This window comes from Falco rusticolus, chromosome 1, assembly GCF_015220075.1.
Source record: "Falco rusticolus isolate bFalRus1 chromosome 1, bFalRus1.pri, whole genome shotgun sequence".
In the NCBI taxonomy this organism is placed as follows: domain Eukaryota; kingdom Metazoa; phylum Chordata; class Aves; order Falconiformes; family Falconidae; genus Falco; species Falco rusticolus.
Genome location: NC_051187.1, coordinates 51,759,272 through 51,779,301, shown reverse-complemented (window position 1 = coordinate 51,779,301; position 20,030 = coordinate 51,759,272). Strand labels below are relative to the sequence as shown.

At 41.2% G+C, this 20,030-nt stretch overlaps 1 protein-coding gene across 1 annotated transcript in view; it reads right to left on the bottom strand.

Moving 5' to 3' along the window:
* The window catches only part of MMRN1 (multimerin 1), a 44,785-nt gene extending 27,434 nt beyond the window's left edge, over positions 1–17,351 (bottom strand). Inside the window, exons 1-2 of the mRNA XM_037379362.1 lie at positions 16,731–17,351; positions 413–532 (exon numbers count right to left, since the gene is read on the bottom strand). Of these exons, the coding sequence (XP_037235259.1) occupies positions 413–532; positions 16,731–17,257 (647 nt within the window). The 5' untranslated portion in view covers positions 17,258–17,351. The remainder of the gene's footprint in view (positions 1–412; positions 533–16,730) is intronic.
* Positions 17,352–20,030: the final 2,679 nt, after the last annotated feature.

The following is a 20,030-nucleotide window of genomic DNA, read 5'->3' as shown; positions in this document are numbered from 1 at the left end:
GTCCAGCGGGGAGATAATAAAAATATTTATACCTCTCGGGGGAAGCCTTTTCCTTCAACAGTGCACAAGCCTGGAAAACTGCACAGGAAGGCTATTCTTCCCCACATGTGCTTTAAAGCTTTGTACATGTGCACCTTCCCTTGCCATACTCTGGAAGAGGGAAGCAGGCAGTGGGCTTACTTGAAGACTGAACTAATTGGAGGGTGCCGCGGTGAAGGCATGCCAAATCATGAGCCTTTACACTTGCTATAGGGACAAGTCATGAGCTTTCATACTTTTGATAAGGACACATGACAAGCTAATCTGCTCTCTCCTGTTTTCATTTTCATTTCTAAAGTCATTGTTATATTAATTATGCATCTGGTGATAATTAAAATACTTGCAAGTACTCTTTCTTACTAGTTCTACACACCTCTGAGCACAGGATCCAATATTCCAAGTACAAGGCTTTGCTCTGCCTGATGAGAAGGTTTCCAGGTTGTCCACTACCACTGTAGGTAAGAGTCTGGTATGGACATAAGCACACCGGTTTCTGTTAAGATACAGAAGGTAAATATAATTAATAATACAAATAACATTTCCCACAATATGATGATATATGATACTTAAAGAGGAAAGTTAAACCCATAATTTAGGGATAGGACTAAGTTATGAAAATTAAGTTTGGTTTCTCTCAGACTGCCAATGTAGTCTTGGGCAATTACTTAGTCTTTGTGCTTCAGTTAAGAAAACAGACAATAATTTCGCTATCTCTACATATATTTACATTGCAAATTTAAATTTTCCTTTGTAAATGTTTGTGGAGCACCAAGTACAAAGCAGCTCTTCTAGACTGCAGTAATGACAGGTCTTAAAATGCATCTACGTTTCAGACTACAGAAACTGTTTATCCAGAACTCAAAGGATTGTCTAGTAAGGTTCTTAACCACCCATAACTTTCACTTTATGGATAGACATTTCTGCCCCTCCTTTCCCCAGCAATACCATGAGTACACAGAGACTGTTTTGCAACACACCTTGAGGTCAGAGGCACACACAGCAATAGCGTGATAGCTCCACGCTCACCTGTACCACTGGTTATCCACCCAGAGAAGGAAGTCACGTACAAAATGATCAAACTTGTTCACTGCAGCACAGGACATAGGAGCTGGCAAGTGCAAGGATGGGCTTGGGTTTTTTAAAAAGGATTCTAAGGGGGTTGCAAGAAACCACAAACTGTTAGATCAGGCTTTGGAACCAGGCGACTTGATAGAAGCTAAAGTGGAGAACAGAATTAAGCAGAAATTATAAACTGAATAATGGCTTGGGACAGATTTCTACAGGGAAATTTTGCCTCAGAAAACTATTGGCATTCTTTGAGTCATAAGCAGATAGATAAAGGAATGATTTTCAGAGTCTTTGGCAAGGTCACTCACCAAAAGCTGTTGCGGGGGGAAGCAATCTGTCACATACTAAAAAGGATAGATCCTGTTATAGATTAATAAGCCATTAATTCAGAGAGGTGAAAGACTAGGTAGCTTTCTCATGAAACAGTTTATCAGAAGAATCCCACATGAATCTGTAATAGACATTATATTCATTAATGAGGGGGAAAGTAGGTGAATAGGGAGATGACAGAGTTATACAGAGCTGTATGAAACCATTTTGTGTAGTAAACCTAAAGCTCATCTCGAAGAATTGCAGAAATCTCATGGTACTGAATTTCCAACTAACTAAGTGCCAGAAACGGGTCTTGTAATGCAGAGTCAGACACAAATCAAGACAGGTTTTACAAACAATATGACTACCTAAGTTAACTATCATCACGAAAAAGATCTTAAAGTCACGATTAGATCTTTGAATATACCAATTTAGTATTTTGCATTAACTAAACTAGTGAATTAAATACATGACATTATTAGGGAAGGACTAAAGAACAAACAGAAATCACCTACAAATAAAAGATGAAGAGCAGGAGGGATGAGAAACCATTGTCTCATGTTTTGCTGCTAACCTTTGCTTCTGGTTGTAGTAGTTCTGCCAGCATTTCATAATCCAATATGGAGATATATATATATATATATTTACCCCTGAAATCAGTATCTTTTTATAGGCTCCTTACAGTGGAAATCAAAATACAATTAAGACCAGATTAGTTCCATTTACTTAAGGGTATTCATGCCCTTAGTACAGATTCACACTGCTTCAAACAGGAACAATGGCACAGAACACAAAATAATATCATTGTCCGTCCTTAAGTGATTGCTTTTGTCTGCTGAGATCCTACCAGTGCACTTGCATTAAATTCAGTAGTTCTTTACTTGGAAAAGGATTGCCGAGAAAACAGCAGGATAAGCTGGGAATTAAGATGCTAAATAAGGCCAACAGGCTGAATTTCATCATTTCTGCTGTCAGTATTGTGGTGCTCCCTCATACAACAAGTATTGTTTAATCGATGAATAATGCGTTTCATATAAAATGGGGGTTTACTGAGTCTCTCCGATCTGATTTTGCTCACTCACTCTCTACTTCCTTGAGAGTTTTCATTATGATAATATTTCTTTTTAATTGGGTATAAAAAGGCTGTGCTTTTATTTGATGCTTCCTTTATGTTCTGACTCCTCTTGCTATAGCCTTTTGTCTGTGAGTATAAATTAGAGACTCTGTGAATAAATATTAGCTAAAAATTAAATGCACCTCTCACGCATAAGCTTAAAGACTAGGTACTCTTCTCACTACCTCTGCGGAAACCGGGAGCAACTCTATGCAAGTGTGAGACTCAAAATTTGGCAGAATCAGGAGATTTAAGTCTTTTGAGTTTTGCAGAGGGATCGTAAAGTTACTTACGCCACCTCTCTGTTTGGGGTATATGGGTCCTTTACAGCCTCCTGTACCACAGAGACTAGCAGTAGTAACTAAATCGTAATGACACTTGCAGCTAAACACTACCAACAGTTAGCTAGAAAGAGAGCTTGCAGCTCACAAAGAAGGACAGGCACCCCCCCTCTTGCCAAGCCCTCAGGAGGAGCAGAACATGGCAGGATACTTAGCTCCCATACAAGGGCAACCAGGAAGCGAGCTCTTCCACAGGGCTTGCTTGCCAAGCATCAGGGAGCAGCAAGAACAGAGTTTCTCCCTAACAGAAAGTGAGTCAGGAGGGGAAGGCCAGCCACACAAACTAGGCACTGACCTCACCAGCAGCATACAAGTACCACAGCACCAGAGACAGGCAACCAGCAGTAAGGAGTCAGGTATGGATCAATCACCAGCCCACAGCAACAATCAAGAAGGTACTAGGTAACAAGTCAGACCCAAGAAGACTGCTAGAGACAAGCACCTTTAGGAGGAAAACAGCCTCTAGCCTGGGCTTAAATGGTGCCCTGGCCCATGAGTGTGGGTGGAGGTTTCAGGTGAGGTTGCTTAGGGTCATCAAGGCTTGTTACCTTGCTCAGGGCATTACCACTGAGCTCCTTTTTCACTACAGGCAGGAGGTCTTTTCCATTTCACAGCTGTAGCAAGGGCTCTGGATATTCATACCTTAGATTAAAAACTGGTTTTTTTTTCTCTGAATTGTAGCCCAGAGATTAAAACAAAAAAAAATATCTCAGTATATGAATGAGATGCTAAAAATTTCTTAACACATGTAGAAAGTGATGCTGGGCCAGACTGAGAGTGGTCTGTTCAGGTGAGCTCTGACTAAGCATGGTGGCTTGCTTATGATTGAAACTTGGTATAGAGAATGTAAACATCTAAATTCATGAATAACCCTCGGCAATTAAGTGAGGGTATATAATGTCTGATCAGAAGATATCTGTAGCGGTAACACCACCTCAAGCAGTTTTGCAGCACCACACCTCTTTTACTGTTAATATCAGCTGTCTGGAAAGTGAGGAACTAAGAGCTAACACCTGGCACAGCTGGGTGCTAAGCTTACCACCTCTGCAAATCCAGAACCCAAATATTGGAGTCGGATTTTATTTCTGGGCTACAGTGAGGTTAGGACTTGAGCTCGTCGCTTCCTAGCTTGTGCTCTAGCCTTGCATGCAGACCTGACAGCTCACCAGAGAAAAGGAATAAGCAGAAGACATATAGCAGTGTTGTCAATGACAACCTTTTCTGCAGTGCACATGGTTGGGGTATAATTTTTGGTAACTGAATGCCATTTTACATCTGAGCAAATGTGGTCAATGAAAAGATAAAACAATGAAAAAAGGCATAAAAAGCATAAAAAGCAGTTGTAACATACATTACAGCCCTGGAATGCAGAGAGTGCAGTTAAACCACTACTTTTTAAAATTCATCATGTGAATCCACTAATTATTGTTATTATTGAGGGTGGCTAGCTTCAAGGTAACAGCTATTGGAACCTGCCCGTTTGGAGGTGCCCTCCAAAGGAAAGCATGGTACAATACATTCCAAATATATCAGTTAAGTACTGCTTTTGTTTTTTAAAGATAGTCTGAACTCAGCCTCTGGTCTACCAAAAATTTAACTCAACTTGAGCAGATTGTTTCTATTTAAAATTTTTAAGTCATTCTTAAGCGACATGAGTGCAATGTCTGAAGCTGTGTTTCTCACATGGCCCAGCAATCTTTGATCAGGCTAAATTGGAGGAAATATTCACAGCAAAAGAGCCCCTGGTGTGATTCATAATTAGGTTTACACTACCAATGAAATAAGCTCATTAAGAGATGTTAAGAATGTAAATATAATTTTGAAATCAAATTGTCTGAAAAAATGTAGATTTGGAAATAGAAGATGAAGCATGGCGGAAGAACTATGACAGGCTGTGTTAATGCAAAGGCAGAACAGAAGGCAACTGATTTGCATAACAGGACTTTAAACCTGAAAATCCTCTTTACCCTCCATGGAATAATATATTCCAGATCAGCAACACAGGCTTCTAACATGCAGATTTTGTTGAAAGCTGCAGAATCCTGGTGTTTCTTTTGCATTGAGCCTGGTTTCAATCAGGAAAGCTGTATTTAAAAATAAAACAAAATCCTTGCAACGTACAACAGAAATCCAGCCTGGAGAAAGTGGTGCAAGTCCCTGACTGGTATGAAGCCTATGTGACAGATTTCATCTTCCTCTTGGCCAGGAAATGCACTGGTAGCAAGGTGAGGGAGAGTACTTCTGAGTCCTCAAGCCTTTGAAAGAGTCTCTTTGCTTGTGATATTTGCAGCAGTTTTTCCAGTTTGAATCAAAATACTGCTACCTCAGCTCTGCATCAAATGTGGGTTGACCATATCTGAGAAGTAAGGCATAGTACAAACAGCAGCATTTGTTTCTTTTGCAAGCAATAAGCATGTCTACTCTGCAGCCTTGGCAGGCCCGAGTCCTCTGGCGTTTATGGCCATTGCAAATTCAAAGTCCTGAGCAGCTAAAGGGCCGTGGAGCCTGCCCACAAAGCGGGAGCAAAGCACATACAACTAGCAGGGCATTAGTGGGACCCAGACAGTGCCTTTAAGCCTGTCTTTAGCTTTTGGGATCCTACACATCCCATAGAGTTTATTCAGACCTTGCATTAACACCCTCTCAGAGAAGTTTTCTCCTCTTCTGCTTACACCAGTTCTGTTTCTTTTCCCACAGAGAAAACGTTCTCATGAAGCATTTCTTCATTTCCACAGTTGGCCAGAAAATAGAAAGGATGCAGCCTGGAGACAGCTGTGAAACAGAAGTAGCTTTGGGGTAATTGTGCGCAAGGAGTGCCTGCATGGTGTGCATGGCACGAAGCCCAGTGCCCAGCCTACATGAGTACATACCAATAATACGTGTGTTTCCCTCAGCTGGGAAAAAAAGCTGATTTCTGACAGATTACTGTAGTGTTTCTGACAGATTACTGTAGTGTTTCTGACAGATTACTGTAGTGTTTCTGACAGATTACTGTAGTGTTTCCCTGTGTTCACCTGACATCCTCAGTGATTTACATGGTATCACAGTTTACATGGCCTCATGGTATGGGGGTATATATGGTGTGAATTACTGGCCAACATCTTGCAGCTTCAAAGGGATGCGATTCCCTGCAAAAAGCAACTTTCCCATCCACAAAATGAAACTTTGTGGCTTATGGAAACTGGCCCTGCGATGCAAGTAAATAGGTAATGTCTTAGTGGTAGTTATCTACTTATTCTTGATCCAAGCTTTCATAAACAGCAAATGCAGTTTCTTAGTTGGCTGTGCAGGTTTCTGAAGCTGGACTGGACTTCGTAAGATGAAAAAAACACCTCACTTGGTCTCAGGTAGCTGTACAAACACGTGCTGTCAGGCAGATCCCTGCCTCCCCATTCAGGGGACACTTGAATCCCTAAACCAGGGGTCCTCAAACTATGGCCCGCGGGCTGGATACGGCCCCCCAGGGTCCTCAATCCGGCCCCCAGTATTTACAGACCAAGCAGCCGCAGATGACTGCCTGCCACTTCATCCGCGCCGGCCCCCCTGGTTAAAAATTCTGAGGAGCCCTGCCCTAAACGCATCGCTTCACCGGCCTGTTGCCTGCACGCTAAAGCCCTCGGTTAGCAGGACTCATGCTCCGCCTCAGCCCCTCTCCGGCGGGCCTGGCCCGCCTAAGCTGCTCGCCCCACACCCGCAGCAGCGGCGGGAGGTCACCCCGCCGCCCCCCGCGGGCTGCCACGGCCGCGCCACAGCCACCGCCGCCATCTGCCTGCTGCTGCCGCGGCTCGGCGGAGCCCTCCCCGCGCCCCAAAGCGCCGCCGGCGGGCAGCCCTGCGGTGGGGCGGTGGCAGGCGCTGCGAGGCGGCGGGCGGAGAGGGGCGGGGCGGGAGGCGCTGTGAGGCGGGGCGGCGCTGTGGGGCGGGGCGGGGCGGGAGGCGCTGCCGGGCGGGCCCGGCAGGTGGCGGCCGTCGCTCGCTGAGGCGGGAAGCTGCCGGCGGCGGGTAACGCGCCGCGCGCGGGGCTGTGTGGGCGCGTCCGTCCGCGGTCGCCGCCCGGCTGGCGCCTGCTGAGGCGGCCGTGCCCGCCGTGTGCGGGGCCGGGGCCGGGGCCGGGGCCGTGTGCGCTCGGGTACTGCCCACAGCGGAGCCGGCACCAAAGGCCAAGGAGAGCCCCGCCGCCTTCTGCTGGGCTTCCCGGGGGTGACTAGGGAGGGCGGAGGGCAGCAAAAGAAAACATAGGTGTTTAACTCCGAAGAAGGAGAGCAGTGACTGCTTGCTGCTGAAGTTGTCTGGTCTGTGACAGGATGGTTCTAAATACATTTGCAGTCAATGGAAGTGTTTCCATTTAACATCAGCAGGCTTTGAGCCACGCCTCTTGACGCTGCGATACCCAATGTTGCTGAAAAGTGAAGTACAATTTACACTAACAGCAAAAATTTATCATTTCCTTCAGATGAGAAGGCAAGTAGAAGCTTTTGGGACTGCAAGCGTCCCTTCCACAGCACATTGCCGCTGTAAATTCTTCTTTGGGAACATTGCCAAGAAAACAAACAAACAATCAAACCCTCACAAAAACTGCCAGCTACCAAATATCAAGTATATCCATACAGGATAGCTTCCACTTGCTTGTAAGCGCAGATCCCTGTGAGTGAGTGGTCCTAAAACGGCTCAAGAGCAACACTGGTAGTAGTCGGGCCACAAAGGGTATAGATTTTGTTCTGCCCCTTTCATATTATATCTGAAAATGAGTTATCTTCATCTGTGAGTGAATTAGATCACCTGGCTTTTAATAGAAATGCTATTGAATCAGCCCGGCTGAACATCACTGAATCATGAAAATGAGATTATCGTGTTGCTGAAGGAATACAAAAGGACCCAGAGCTTGAGCTGTTGTTAAAGTCCATGCACAGCTTGGTGGTTAGGCCTCATTCACATTGTATGCCATTGATTTGTATTGCGCAGAATAGTTTATGCAATACTAATCTGGATTCTAGACATTTTCATTTTGTATTGACCTTTACACCTCAGCAGTGGGGATGTGGAAAGCTGCTACAAGCATCTGGAGCCAGCAGCTGCCTTGTGAGGAGAGGCAGAGGGATCAGGGCCTGTTCCGGCTGGGGAAGGGAGGACTTTGATGACACCTCACAGCAGCCCCCCAGGCCCTCCAGGGAGGCTATCGAGAAGCTGGAGTTAGGCTATTCCCAGCAGTACATGGCAGGACAAGAGGCAACAGGCCCATATTGAAACAAGAGAGTTTCAGACTGAGTATGAGAAACTTGTTTTCCCTGAGGATGTGCAGGCAGTGGAGCAGGGCCCAGAGAGGCTGTGTAATCACCAGCCCGGAGCATGGAGCTCAGTACCTGACTGGATCAAGCCTGGAGCAATCTGGTCTCATCTCACACCTGTCCCTGCTGGGAGCAGGAGGTTGGACTAGTGACCTCCAGAGATCCCTTCCAACCTGAGATCCTATGATTCTGTCTCCTTTGTGTGATATGATTGTTCTTCTGAATACAGTAGATTAAGTGCATTCATACATAAAAACATATAATGACATAGTGTGGAAGAAATCCATTTTTTCTATTATTTTTTTTTTTCAGCTAATATCTTTCCCAGTCTGAAAGACTGTTACATGAAGATAAGAGTATAGGCCCTGAATTTAGGTTGTATAAAAGAACATTGCTGTGATACATTTTCAATTTGCTTTAAACAACCTGCCAAGTCTGGATGAGGAGAGATAATGTTGATGGACATAATGTAAACACTGAGATTATAAGGATAGCAAGCACCCTCACAAGGGTTTTTTACTATTACATGGGAGACCAGGTTTTGGTTTCAGCAACTTCCTTTCAACTCCACTAGGTGACTACATAGACCTCTTACCTTTTTAATACTAGTGATACAGTAAATTCTGTATCTTTATATGAACATCAGTCATCCTTCAAAATATAAGCTCTAGTTCAAAGAGAAATTATAAGCCTGAACCAAAATCAGTTAATTTTTTTTATGTTCACTGCTTAGCTTCTGCTCTGCAGTGTATGAATCTCAGCTGAAATAAAAATTCAGTACTCACTAGGGACTGACCATAAACAAATCAAATTGGGAAATCTGTTTTACATGCTGATTGGAATGTAAAACCAGGACAGCCTCTGAAAATTGCATTGAATATGTAATATAATATAGTATGGGATGATAAAATACATTATAGGATATGTTTTTTGCCCTGAAAAAGAGCTGCCTTGTTGACATTTAAGTATCAGGTGGGGGGAATTATACAATTTGTTTAATGGGTTTTTTTCAGGACTCAGGGTCTTGACATTTTGTCCTGTCTGTTACAAAACACAAATTCTACTCTCATCATTCATTTCCTTTTTCTGTATTTACAGTGCTGAAGCCTTGGACTGTGAACAGCCTCTTTGTCTCATCCAAGTTTTTATTTACTGTTTTGACCAATTTTGTGTTCTACCTTGTGCTGCAAAAATTAATTCACAATTTCCACTTACCTAGCACTGTGCTGATCTATTTTAGTATTTAAAATGTCTTGTTGTGAACAACATCAGGTCTTTTAAACCTTATCTCTCTCTCTGTTCAGAGCCCTTCAAAACAATCAAACTTTCCCACAAACAGAACTGAGATTTTTGAGAAGATACCCATTAACCTGCTTTAAGAATCATCTGATAAAACACATTTGAAACCCCAGAAAAACTCTCTTTCAAAGGGTCTTAATTCTGCATTTTTTCCTCTGGAATATAAATGTGTTTTCCATCGTCTAATTGACCCAGAGTACACAATTCATTTAAGGTAGTTCTGGTCTAGTTTACTGTTAGCGCTTCTCAGATGACTTTCAGTGGTACTGGTTTTCATTGGTTTGTTAGTCGTTTTGTAAACTACAGAAAAGTAGATTGCAGTATGTCAGCAATGGCCTCTCCACTGTGAGAAATACCGACACACACACAAAAAAAGCCTTTTTAAGTGACAAAATGAAAATGTTAAAAAAGAAGATCCACCCCAATTCCAGGGGTGAATGTTGTTCTTTAATCTCTTCATAGTGTTATTCTGGGCAGCTTCTCTTCTCTTATTTAGGTTCACTAAATAGTCAAATGCCTTGCCTGTTGCTTTGTACCTTTGTTACTTACTCATGCAGACCTACTGCTTTATGCTGTCACTGATGGATTTCTTAGGGGGCTCTTGAACAAAAAGGATCTGAACCAAAGTCTGTGAAATTCAAGGTGATTTTTTTCTGAGACTTTTTCTCATGACCTATGGTGTTACTTACCAGGAGCGTAATTCAGAATGGTTCCTTTGAGATGTTGCAGAAAATTGTCTTTTGAAACACTTGCATTCTCTAACTAGCAGCACAGATAATGCTTTTGGAAAACATTTGGGGACACCTTGCTACTGTGCTTTTGCTTGCCAAGTCTATTCTAGGAATTAGTGTCAGTTTTCTAAAATATTGATTATATTTAGATTTGTAAGAACGCATCTTTTCTGTGCAGATTTGAGCTGGTGTTTCTGGTGTACCTTAAATGAAATGTTCCAAAGAGTCAAATGTTTGCAGTGGCTGGGAAGTAAATGGTTACACTGTGTGCAGTTTGTTACAGTAATCCTAATCTATGCAGAGGGGTGAAGAGACATGAGTAGGGATGGAAAACTGTTTGTTCCTAATCTTCGGTGTTCCCATAGCAAATGAAACAAAGAGCAAGAATAAAGATAAACATGACCATTAATGCAATAGTTGGTGTAACGAGATGTACTGAAACCATTATTACAGTCACTAAAAATTTCATAATTCATCTGTATAGTAGTGCCTTATCTGAATCTGATCACAGAAAAACTAAATAATCAGACTTGAGAAGATAAAAAGATGCTTGGCTTTTTGTCTTTTATAAGTACTTTGTGAGTGTCTCAAAAGCAACCTGGGTGGAAATCTGGGGTTTTTTTTATTTCCCAGTGCTATGTTTCCTGTGCTACTGAAAACAGTCTGTCATGACTCTGCCTAGCCATCATTACTGAAAGGCTGTCTTAGAAAACCACAACTCTGGATTGTGTTATTTCCCAGTTTTTTATCTGGTTTCAAGAAATTATTATTTTATCATCTACACAACAGAATTGTATGGAGATGTGTTTACCATTTCTTCTCTCCCTGAAAGACAAAAATATCCTACAGGGTCTCTCTGGGAAGCAGTGCATGCTGAGTAAACCATCACAGCAATGACTCCTTTCCACCCCAGTACTGGATGTGATTGTAAAGTGACCACCACATTGGAGCAAACAGGTTCTTTAATTCATTCTGTGCATGAGAGATCAGAAGTGGAAAAGATTTCCTCAGTGCACGAGGTATAATAGCACTAACACAAACAAAATGTCTGTGAATTGCATGGACCTTGTGCAGCTTTTGCCTTGTACCAGGACTGCTGTACAGTGTGCAGTAGCAGCTAATCTGCAGGATGCAGTAAGGTATTTCACTACTTCACTCCAGCAGTCGCAGTCATCAATTAACTGTTTTACTTCTGTGCTCAGCAGAAGACACCAGTCACTAAATACTTGTGTTACATTTCTCTTTGGACAGTTACATTTTTTTTGGTACCATGCCACATGCATCATTATGGAACTGCATAATTATGTCATTGCCCCATTTATTCTGTGGATAAAATAGCAATAAAGTAGTGAACACCAGCACTTGAATGAACAATTTGCTTTGGTCTTTAGGACTGCAATGGGAGTAACACTGCATTCAGCATGTGTAGGAAAATTAGATTATGGGCTTATAGCCAAGTGTCAAAAGTACGTTCAAGCTGCTGCTGAACAGGAGGGGCTCATCGCAAAGGTCTTCTGCATGACTGGAATACAACATTGTGAGGGCAAAGCAAGCACTACTTGTCAAACATCCTCTGACACTTAGCCACCAAGGCAACCTAAGTACCAGTGTAAGAGGTTCCTTCTTCCAGGTCATAATGAATATACCTAGTGAGGCAGAAACCTAAGCCATGCGTGACTTTATTTATTGTAAATGCACAGTGATGCAAAATCTAAGAAATCGATTCAAGAATTGTTCTCTCTGCTCTGCTAAAAAGTGACATGATTAAAAGAGACTGTGAACCTTGCATTAACTAGGCAGTTAAACCAGGTTTCTACACAGCTTGTGTATTTGAACCATCTGCTGAGATCAACTATTCATTTTTATTTGTCAGTGCCCTAGAAATTCTACCAAGCTGATACGGGCACAGGCAGTTTCCAGGGAGAAATGCAGAGGTCTGGTCATGAGAATGAAATATTTCAGCACTCCTACCACATTTGACAGCTAAGCAAATCTGTCCCTGGTGCTGACTTTATTAAACCCTTTGGTGCTTAGTAATAAAATGCTGTTACCTCACCACTACCTCAGGTAATGGCAGAGAAAGTCTATGAAGACCCTCAGTGGATTCATGGTAATTGGAAAATGTGTAATATACACACACTGAGAGAAAAGAGTAATGCAGAACTGTCAAACAATGTGAAGATACTGTGGTTAATTTACAGCCCGAATGAATGTCTCACGTATTCAGGAGCTGCCTGGAATGGTAATTAATAAAATTGGGTTCAGAATGGAAGGATGAGTGTGCTAGTCTCAGAGATTTGCCTCAGACTTGCTCCATAGCACCAGTGTTACTTAAGCTGCTTAATACAGTGAAATACTTGCTACTGCCTCTCTCCACAGGTTAAAAGAGATGTCTCTCACATGAACTCAATTGGAAAGAATGTATCATCGATTTTCTTCTTTGATACCAAATTGATGCTCACATTTAATGTCACTGAACCTGTGAAAAACTCGTGCTCTGCTGCTGAAGCACAGCTCTAGTTTTCTAGCATGTCTTTATTCATTGATGGGGAATCCAGGAAAATTTGAAGATAGGTAGAAATAAAAAAAAATATATGTGTTTGTTTGTAGACACATAAGCCTTACATTTCAGAGTTTAAGTTAAATTCATTATTTTATTTAGAGTGAAGAAAGGAGCTTTCCTTCAGCTCAGGCCGTTCCAGATGTGCTTCCTATGAAGTTTTGTTATCCTTCTGAAAGTTTGGGTGCAGGCCATCCTGGAAGCAGGGATAACTCACCAGAGAAATCACTCTTCTGAAATGGTTTGAGAGCAGGTAGCTACAGAATCTATAAGTTATGTCCTCCTGTACTTATTGTAAGGTTAACTATAAAATTGTTCCACCTCACTGTGACAGAACAGGACTTCATTACATTTTAACTCCAGGAAGAAAAAGGAAGAGTTTAGCGTTTTCAGAGATAAGGATATGACCAATATTTAACACGTAAAATACCACACCAGGATGTAATATAAAGAGGCTCAAAGACAAGTTTTGCCTTATTAACAGCAGGATCTTGAATCTGGAGCCTTTAGCCCTACTGACTGTACTTCTCATCAGGTAACTGCCCCCAGAAGTTCTGCTGATATATGAAAAGCCAACCTGACACAAGTTTTTAAAATAAAGCCATAGTCTTTGTCAATATGCTTGTTTCAATAGGAAAAACAATACTAATTTATTCTGACAGTTCTAATAGTGCATTTCTTTCAATAAAATGAAACAGAAATTTGCTACAACCCTGATGGCACTTGTGGGTCTTAGTCAGCCTGACCAGCCTGACCTGGGCTCTCCACCCATACAACCTGCCCATGGGCTCAGGAGCTCCAGTGAAGTTCACCCCAGGGTGACATTGTACCTGTGCCAATCCTGACCAGCAATCTGACATCCTGGCCTGGCTTTGGCCTTTGGAGCTGCCCAGTGATCACTGGGCTGTGTTTTACCCTGGTCGCTGTCACCAGGCTCGATCCTGACTCCCTGATTTGACTTCCCAGCTTGATCTTGGCACTGCAGCATCACGACAGCTGCACCTGGAAGTTTGGGCTCTGAGGTGATGCTAGCTGCCATATCTGGGTGTGTCCTTCATGCCACACTTGGTGGTTGTCAGAAATACTCTTCAAGGTGCAGACTTTTAAAATCCATTAAATATTTCCAAATCGTGCTCTTCTGACATTTTAATGGGAATTTTGCAAAAATAGAAGGAACCAGAACATTTTTCTGATCTAGTTCTAGTATGCATATGATATGTGTACAAAATGCTGTCCTCAGGAAATCTAGGGTAGAGTTAGCAAGGGAATGATCTTTGTAATTAAGCCAGTAAGGCACACAACCTCCTTCAGAAAGGGGTATTGGGTAATTAAGTTTATACAATGGGCACGTATTGTACCTTGTGGGTAATCTGACAGCCCTGGAGACTCGCTAGCAAAGTGCATGTATTGCTATTTTAAAAATTGTAAATATATTAAAAAACAAGTGCTCGTTCTTGTTTTGTTTTCCTTCCTCTTGTCTCTCCTTGACCTCTCTCTATTGTTTCTTCTATATGGAGCCTCTTAACATCACCATCCCTGCACATATGTTAGCACAATGGGTTGCCATAAAGAATTATGGAGTCATGCAGTTCCTACAAGGTCACTCAAAAATTCAGGTTGGAATACAGACTATAACCAAAGAGTTGTTTTAATTCAAAGTAAATTCAAAAAGCAAATCGTGCTTCCAAATTTCCTCTGAGGTAGTACATTTTACAGCTATGAAATCTGCTATTGAGTCGTTCATGCTGTGTTCAGGCATTGCATGAATAAACATTTAAGATAGCTGTATGTCTTTATTGGAAGTTTTACAGCATCTCTTTCACTTTATTTGCAATAAAGATGCAAAAAAAATTTTTTTGAAAAGAAAACACATGCTAGAAATTAATTTAGGGTATAGTCAGTAACACCTGCAGATAACTAAAAATGCATAGTTTCTTATGCATAGTTTCTCAGCAGCAGCTTTCCAGGTGTTTCACAGCAGTGATAGGTAACATTGAGTACACCAGACTTGGCATTTTTTCCTGACTTTACTGAAAAAAAAATATAGTCACAAGTGACTTTATTATTCATCCAGGTCTAATTCATAGGGAAAGGGAAAAAGAATACTGAAGTGACTCACTTAAGTCACAATCCAAGTCAGTGACAAAACTGAAAGAAAAGCTTAAAACCGCCTTATCTGATTGTAAAATACACTTTTATGTGGTAGGAAGAACAAGGCTTGTAACACAAGAAACTTCCTGTGGAAAGGATCAAGCTGTGCCTAGAACAGTAGACATTTGCTAGAGAGGCTATGTAACCCAGCAGTTTGAGAAAGAGAGTGGGGATTCAGCATTCTGTTTTATGCTGGGGTTTCATGCTGCTACACATTCCTGTAACTTTGATACGCAATCCTAGCTTTATCACTAACTTGCTCAATGGACTGAAAAAAAAAAGACCTTTATGCATGTGGCACAGCAGGCTGCTCCTCAACCGCTCATGAAATAAGGTGCTAGACAGTACAAGTTTTTCTTATTTTGCCTCTCTGCAGCAACAACCCCATCCCATTATGATCAATAAAATATGAGGCCTTGTTCACCACAGACTGATTTTTTTTTTTTTTTTGCTTACTATATGTATCTTATGTAAAATGTTAGAAACAATACCTGCCAATTGACAGAGCTTTTCTGAAGGTTAATTTCACTGGAATACTATTGTTGAAAAAGGCTAGAAAGCTAAAGACTTTAAGGTTAGCATATGTTGCAACCTGTTTTAATGGAGATGCAGTTATCAGCTTTCATGTGAGAAGACAACCCATCTAACTCAGGTTAACTCAGACACTCTGCCAAACACCGTAGTAAGTCATAATGGATGACGTTCACAACTGAAGGAGTATGCTAGGAAAGCTATGTGGGAAACACAGCTCCTTACTGTGGTACCTCTTCCAAGCAGAGGCAAAGGACTCCTTTCCTTTGGGTCTTTGTGCATTTTTTCATTTATGCATGATCCCAAACATGCTCAGGTCAATGGGAATTTTTTTTTTTTTTTTTTTTTTTTTGAGATGAAGGAGCATTAGCTTTCAGCCACATACAGCAAGGTAACTGTAGTATTTCCAAGGGGTGATTTAGTCTCAGTGTGAATTTAAGCAAAAGTGGTTTTCCTCCTTTTGGATGCTAACATTTGGGCAAGTACTATGAAGAGGAGAAATCTGTATTCTGAAAGCTCACTTGCCATAAATACTACGGAAAACCAATCCTCTGTAGTTTTAATTTTCTACCAATATCTGAATATATATATCAGCAATTAAGTGAACCTTGCAACATCTCCAAAGTCATTATTAACATCCCCATTGAGAACTGAAGATGTTGGGGAACAAAGAAAACTTCCAGAGCTATAAAACTAGACAGTACGATTTTATACTCTGTTATGCATAGCTGTTATATATTGAATTATGCAGTTCTGAATGCACATTAAATTGCAATGCCACTTTTCATAAGTTTTTATCACAGAATAAGGTGTTTCAAATTATCAGATCAATGCATTTTGTACACTTAATTGCTTGTATTTTCAATCAGTGGAGAAGTTTACAAACACAATCATTTTTTAATAGATTCTAAATGAAAAAGTGCATTCACAATTTCATTTACCCACAAGAAAAGAACAACAACAACAACAAAAATCAGCAAAAGTTTACTGTGCATAAAACAGGGAGACATCTATTGTATTCCTTTCCTACCAGTATATGATAATGACTTTCCTGTAGGTTTTGAGATAACTACCCTAAGGAATAAAATATTGCAGCATTTACTCTGTTACAAATGTATGGTTTTGATTGAGTAAATACTGCAGGTTTACTCCCTTGCTTTTTTAGATGGTCTTCTTTAGGCTCAGAAAACAATTTTACTGAAATTACTAGCACTTTTGCAAATTGTTTCACTGGGAACAGGAAAACAACCATTCGTAAGCAGTACATCGGAGACAAGAAAAAATAGGTAACTTTCCTTACTTTCCCCTGGTAGTTTCAAAGCCAGATGCTTTGGAGTTGGCATCCTGCTGGGTGCTGGTGATACCAGCGCTGCGGGATGACTGCTTGAGAGATCTGTTCCCTGTAGCTGCATCCCCGCTTGTAGTGACCTCTTGCTGGAGAGCGACCTCTCTAGCATTGCGTTGTAGAGCTGTCCCTTTGCTGTTAGAGGAGTTTCCCATTTTATCTTTGTGAGGGTCACCATCACTGTGACCCTTTGACTGGCTGGCAGGGGTAGAGGTTGTAGGATTAGAGGTTTTCTTCGCTGCTTCCATTCCCACAGTCTTGCCTGAAGATACAAAAGGAGGTCCCTGCGAGGCACTTGCTTCAGCAGCTTGGATCTCAGAATGGGATGACCCCACAATTGTGGTCAGAGATGGAGTCAAGTTGGAGTGACTTGCCTGGGTTTCATCACCTTGGCCTGTGGTCCAGAGCTTTCCTGAAGTATTAAATCCAATGCTGCCACTCTGTAAGTGCAACAAAAGCAGCAAGATAATTATCTCCTTCATTCTGCTGGTTTGTAAGTGCTACAAGTTATCACACATTTATTTCCCAAGCAAGAAATTCTGTAGTTTTTCCCTCCTCCTGAGCTGCTGCTCATGCAATGAGCCTACCCAGAGGATGCCCTGGCGGGCTTTATTTTTGTAGAAAGGAAACAGATTTTGGTGTTTCAAAACTGACTGAGGAAGCCTGTTTTCCTGTTTCTGTGGATTTCTCTGCAACCTGTGACCCCTCGGAGAGTGGGAGCCTGGCAGCCTTTGTGGGAGGAAGAAAGAAGTTTCTGCAGAAGGCACAGGATAAAGATAAATGGCACAATAGAAATGTGGAAAAATACGTACGGTGAAGTAATCCTGAGGGATAAAACCTGAAATGATTAGGTAATTTTCCTTTCACATGTATGTGTATGGGGAACAGAAGTGGTTTGTCACATGTGCCCTTTGGATGGTTCGTACTTGTGACCTTGTTATTAAAAAAAGAGTTGGCAAGACCGGTGTGCTACATAAAGCTGAACGTTTTCTGTGTCTTCTCTCTTTGTTTGAATGTTTAACCATACTGCTGTCAAAAGTGGGAAGATGGTAAGGAAGACATTCATGCTGTATTCATCATTGTACCACATGCCTTCAAATATAATAATTTGCCTGTAGGTCACTGGCCATTTATGTCATGTCCTATTTCTATACTTCATACAATGGTGTGTATGAACTATTTCTATAGCATAGTCCATAGGTGTCTGGCATCATTTCAGATTCTCTAGGGTATGAGAAACACCTACCTGGGTCCAGCAGATGTGGCATATGATCTATGTGAGATATGTGCTCTTCTGGGGCAGGATACTTGAGGGCATTTGAAATGGTGTTAAAAGCTCACACAGGGGCAACTGAATTCCATCCTAGATCCCCATTGACTGTAACTGGAGTTTAGACACATAGTTCACATGCAGATACATATTTATGAACCTCTAAATCTGAATCTTTAAATCTGCTAGCTCAATGCCACCCATAGACAAGACTGAAAGGAATATCCTGAATCACTGAGTCCATTCCTTCCCTTTTATTGCAAACGTTTACAGTTGATTAATTGCAATTAATATTATTGTAAAATAATACTAATCACAACCTAAAAACAATATTGGGAACTTTACATGCAGGAAAGATCTGGGGAGATGGATACTCGGTATAAAGAGTAAAGGTAATTTTGTACACCAGAAGGGTAGATGAATGCTGGAGCAGGTTACCCAGAGAGGTTATGGGATCTCCGTGCCTGGAGATATTCAAAACTCAACTAGATAAGACCCTGAGAAACATGATCTAAGCCCTGCTTTGAGTTGGGTTTTGGACCAGATGACCTTTGGATGTCCTTTCCAATCTATATTAATCTATGAAATTAGCTTAGTAGCCACAAGGTTTAATATTGCAGTCAGGGGAGAGAAGATACCTTTCCTCCTCTGCTGCCATTTTCCAGCTCTCTGAGACTAAGAAGAGTTAGTTTCTTGTTGAAGGAAAAGAAAGGGAAAAGGTAATTGCTGAAGAAATTGCATGCAGAAATGTAACATGAAATTTTAAAGCTGACACAAAGCAGTAACTGAATAGACCTGTCAGGAACAGATCTGAAAGGGTATTGTCAACCTGTTCAAAAAGCGTGTAGCCATTGACACAAGTGCTGTACCAAGGACTATGGACAATACATCTATGAAAGCAGCCTTACACCGCTGGAACAGAACAGCATCTTCTGGGCATGGTTCATATTCTTTGAGGATCACCTTTCCTCAAAAACAGAATCAAAATCCCCATTCCATGGAAGTTTGATGATTAACAGGGACACAATGGAAAAGCTGGTAAATGACTTGCATTTCTTTCCAGAAGATACTTGCAAAAAAACCCCACAACCAAACATGGAGGGTAAACCACTAGCTCTAATTGCAGTCAAGTAAACCTCTGTGAAGGCTGATCCTGCTTTGAAAGATTTGGTTACCAGTGCCTTGTTTTCATTTTCCAGGTGATAATCTGGCCTTTTAGGTGTGCTAAAGGTTTGGGGTTTCCATTTGCTATGATTTTATTTTTCTGTTTTATTGTCTCGGTAAAATGTAGGCTTCTACTCTGCAAGTAAAACAGATGCAATTTTGTGATACAACATGTTAGAAAAGAAATGCAGTTATGCATTTTGGAGATTTTATTTCCCCTCTCTTTTTCTTATTCAGTGAAAATCTGTAAATGCCCTTTGAATGTAGGGTGCAGGAGTCAGTATGATGAGCAATCTCATTTCAAGGCTAACAGAAGTTATTTCATATCAGTGCTTCTCGAGCTCTAAATTTTAGATTTTGAATTAATACCATTACCTGAATTAGCATTTGTTACCCCATAATTTTAGAAATCCCAAGACAAAATGAGGGGTAAATTAGCCTTGACTGTATTTGCAAATTAAATGTGAGTTGGCTTTAAAAAAGAAAAATCACAGCAGCTGCATACTGCATTTATTTATACAGTCGGAGTCCCTACTAACAAACAACGCTTGTATTCTGCTTTGAGTTACTCCACTGCAAGTATTAATTCTGCCTTTAAAGTCAGGGAAGCAACTGCAGATTTCCACCAGTGAAAAGAACAGCGGTGTAAAAGAGTCTGGCTTTTGGTGGTGAGTAGATTTCATTAAAACAGTGTTTATTTCCCTGTCTGAACACTCCAATATGAAAATTTATTGTTAATATGATTTTATTAGTACATGTCTGGGCTGTTGATTAAAAGAAAAAATTGTTTGAAGCTGTTTTTATTTAGCAAAACAATCTTG